Source organism: Charadrius vociferus, unplaced genomic scaffold (assembly GCF_000708025.1).
Source record: "Charadrius vociferus isolate BGI_N301 unplaced genomic scaffold, ASM70802v2 scaffold506, whole genome shotgun sequence".
In the NCBI taxonomy this organism is placed as follows: domain Eukaryota; kingdom Metazoa; phylum Chordata; class Aves; order Charadriiformes; family Charadriidae; genus Charadrius; species Charadrius vociferus.
In genome coordinates this window covers 887330-888084 of record NW_009648677.1, presented here as the reverse complement: position 1 = coordinate 888084, position 755 = coordinate 887330, and the positions used below count along the sequence as shown (strand labels likewise).

Genomic DNA, 755 nt, shown 5'->3' with positions numbered 1-755 from the left:
CTCGCTTGCGTGGCATGGTTAGGCGCAGAGCGGCGGTCTGTAGAAACGGTCGCAGACCGGGTTACGGCACGGGAGGGGGAAGTTGTTATGGATTGGAATGGAGGAAAAGCATTTTACTTTGGCTGAGCGCTTTTTTTCTGTGCTGCTGCTGTGCATGTGCTTTGCGTCGGGCAACCGAGCTTTTATTGACTGCTGGTTTTCTGTTTTCAAAGCTGATCAGTGGTGGTTCTATTGTAAGTGCTGAGGCAGTATGGGATCACGTCACCATGGCCAACCGGGAGTTGGCGTTTAAAGCAGGAGACGTTATCAAGGTCCTGGATGCTTCCAACAAGGACTGGTGGTGGGGTCAGATCGATGATGAAGAAGGATGGTTTCCCGCCAGCTTCGTGAGGGTGAGTGACTTTCTTCTTTTTACCGCTACAGTGCATCACTGCCGATGCTGCTCAGAACGGTCAATGAACTGAACTGGTTCCTGTGTTTGTTATCATTGATGCTTCTTTCCTGTGTGTCTGTTTTCTGTCCGAAAAATGGGGAGCAAAGAAGGTTTCAAAAGAAACGAGAGTTGGGTAGAGGGAGGATGTAATAGCTCTTGGCTCTGCTTTTTATGTTCTTGGGATATGGAGTCGCCTTTGCTGTGTGTCTGTTGTAGCCTCTCTCCTTAAGTAGTTCTTCTTTGGAAAACCAGTTAAGTATCGTGCGGGCTATGAGTAGATGATTTGGTGGGGACTAAAAGTTCACACCGGCTACCGGCGACC

The 755-nt window shown here is 49.1% G+C and overlaps 1 protein-coding gene across 1 annotated transcript in view; it reads left to right on the top strand.

Annotated features, from left to right (window-relative positions):
- Positions 1 to 218: 218 nt before the first annotated feature.
- The window catches only part of ARHGEF9 (Cdc42 guanine nucleotide exchange factor (GEF) 9), a 69444-nt gene continuing 68907 nt past the window's right edge, over positions 219 to 755 (top strand). The window contains exon 1 of the mRNA XM_009886513.1: positions 219 to 392. Within this exon, the coding sequence (XP_009884815.1) occupies positions 267 to 392 (126 nt within the window). The 5' untranslated portion in view covers positions 219 to 266. The remainder of the gene's footprint in view (positions 393 to 755) is intronic.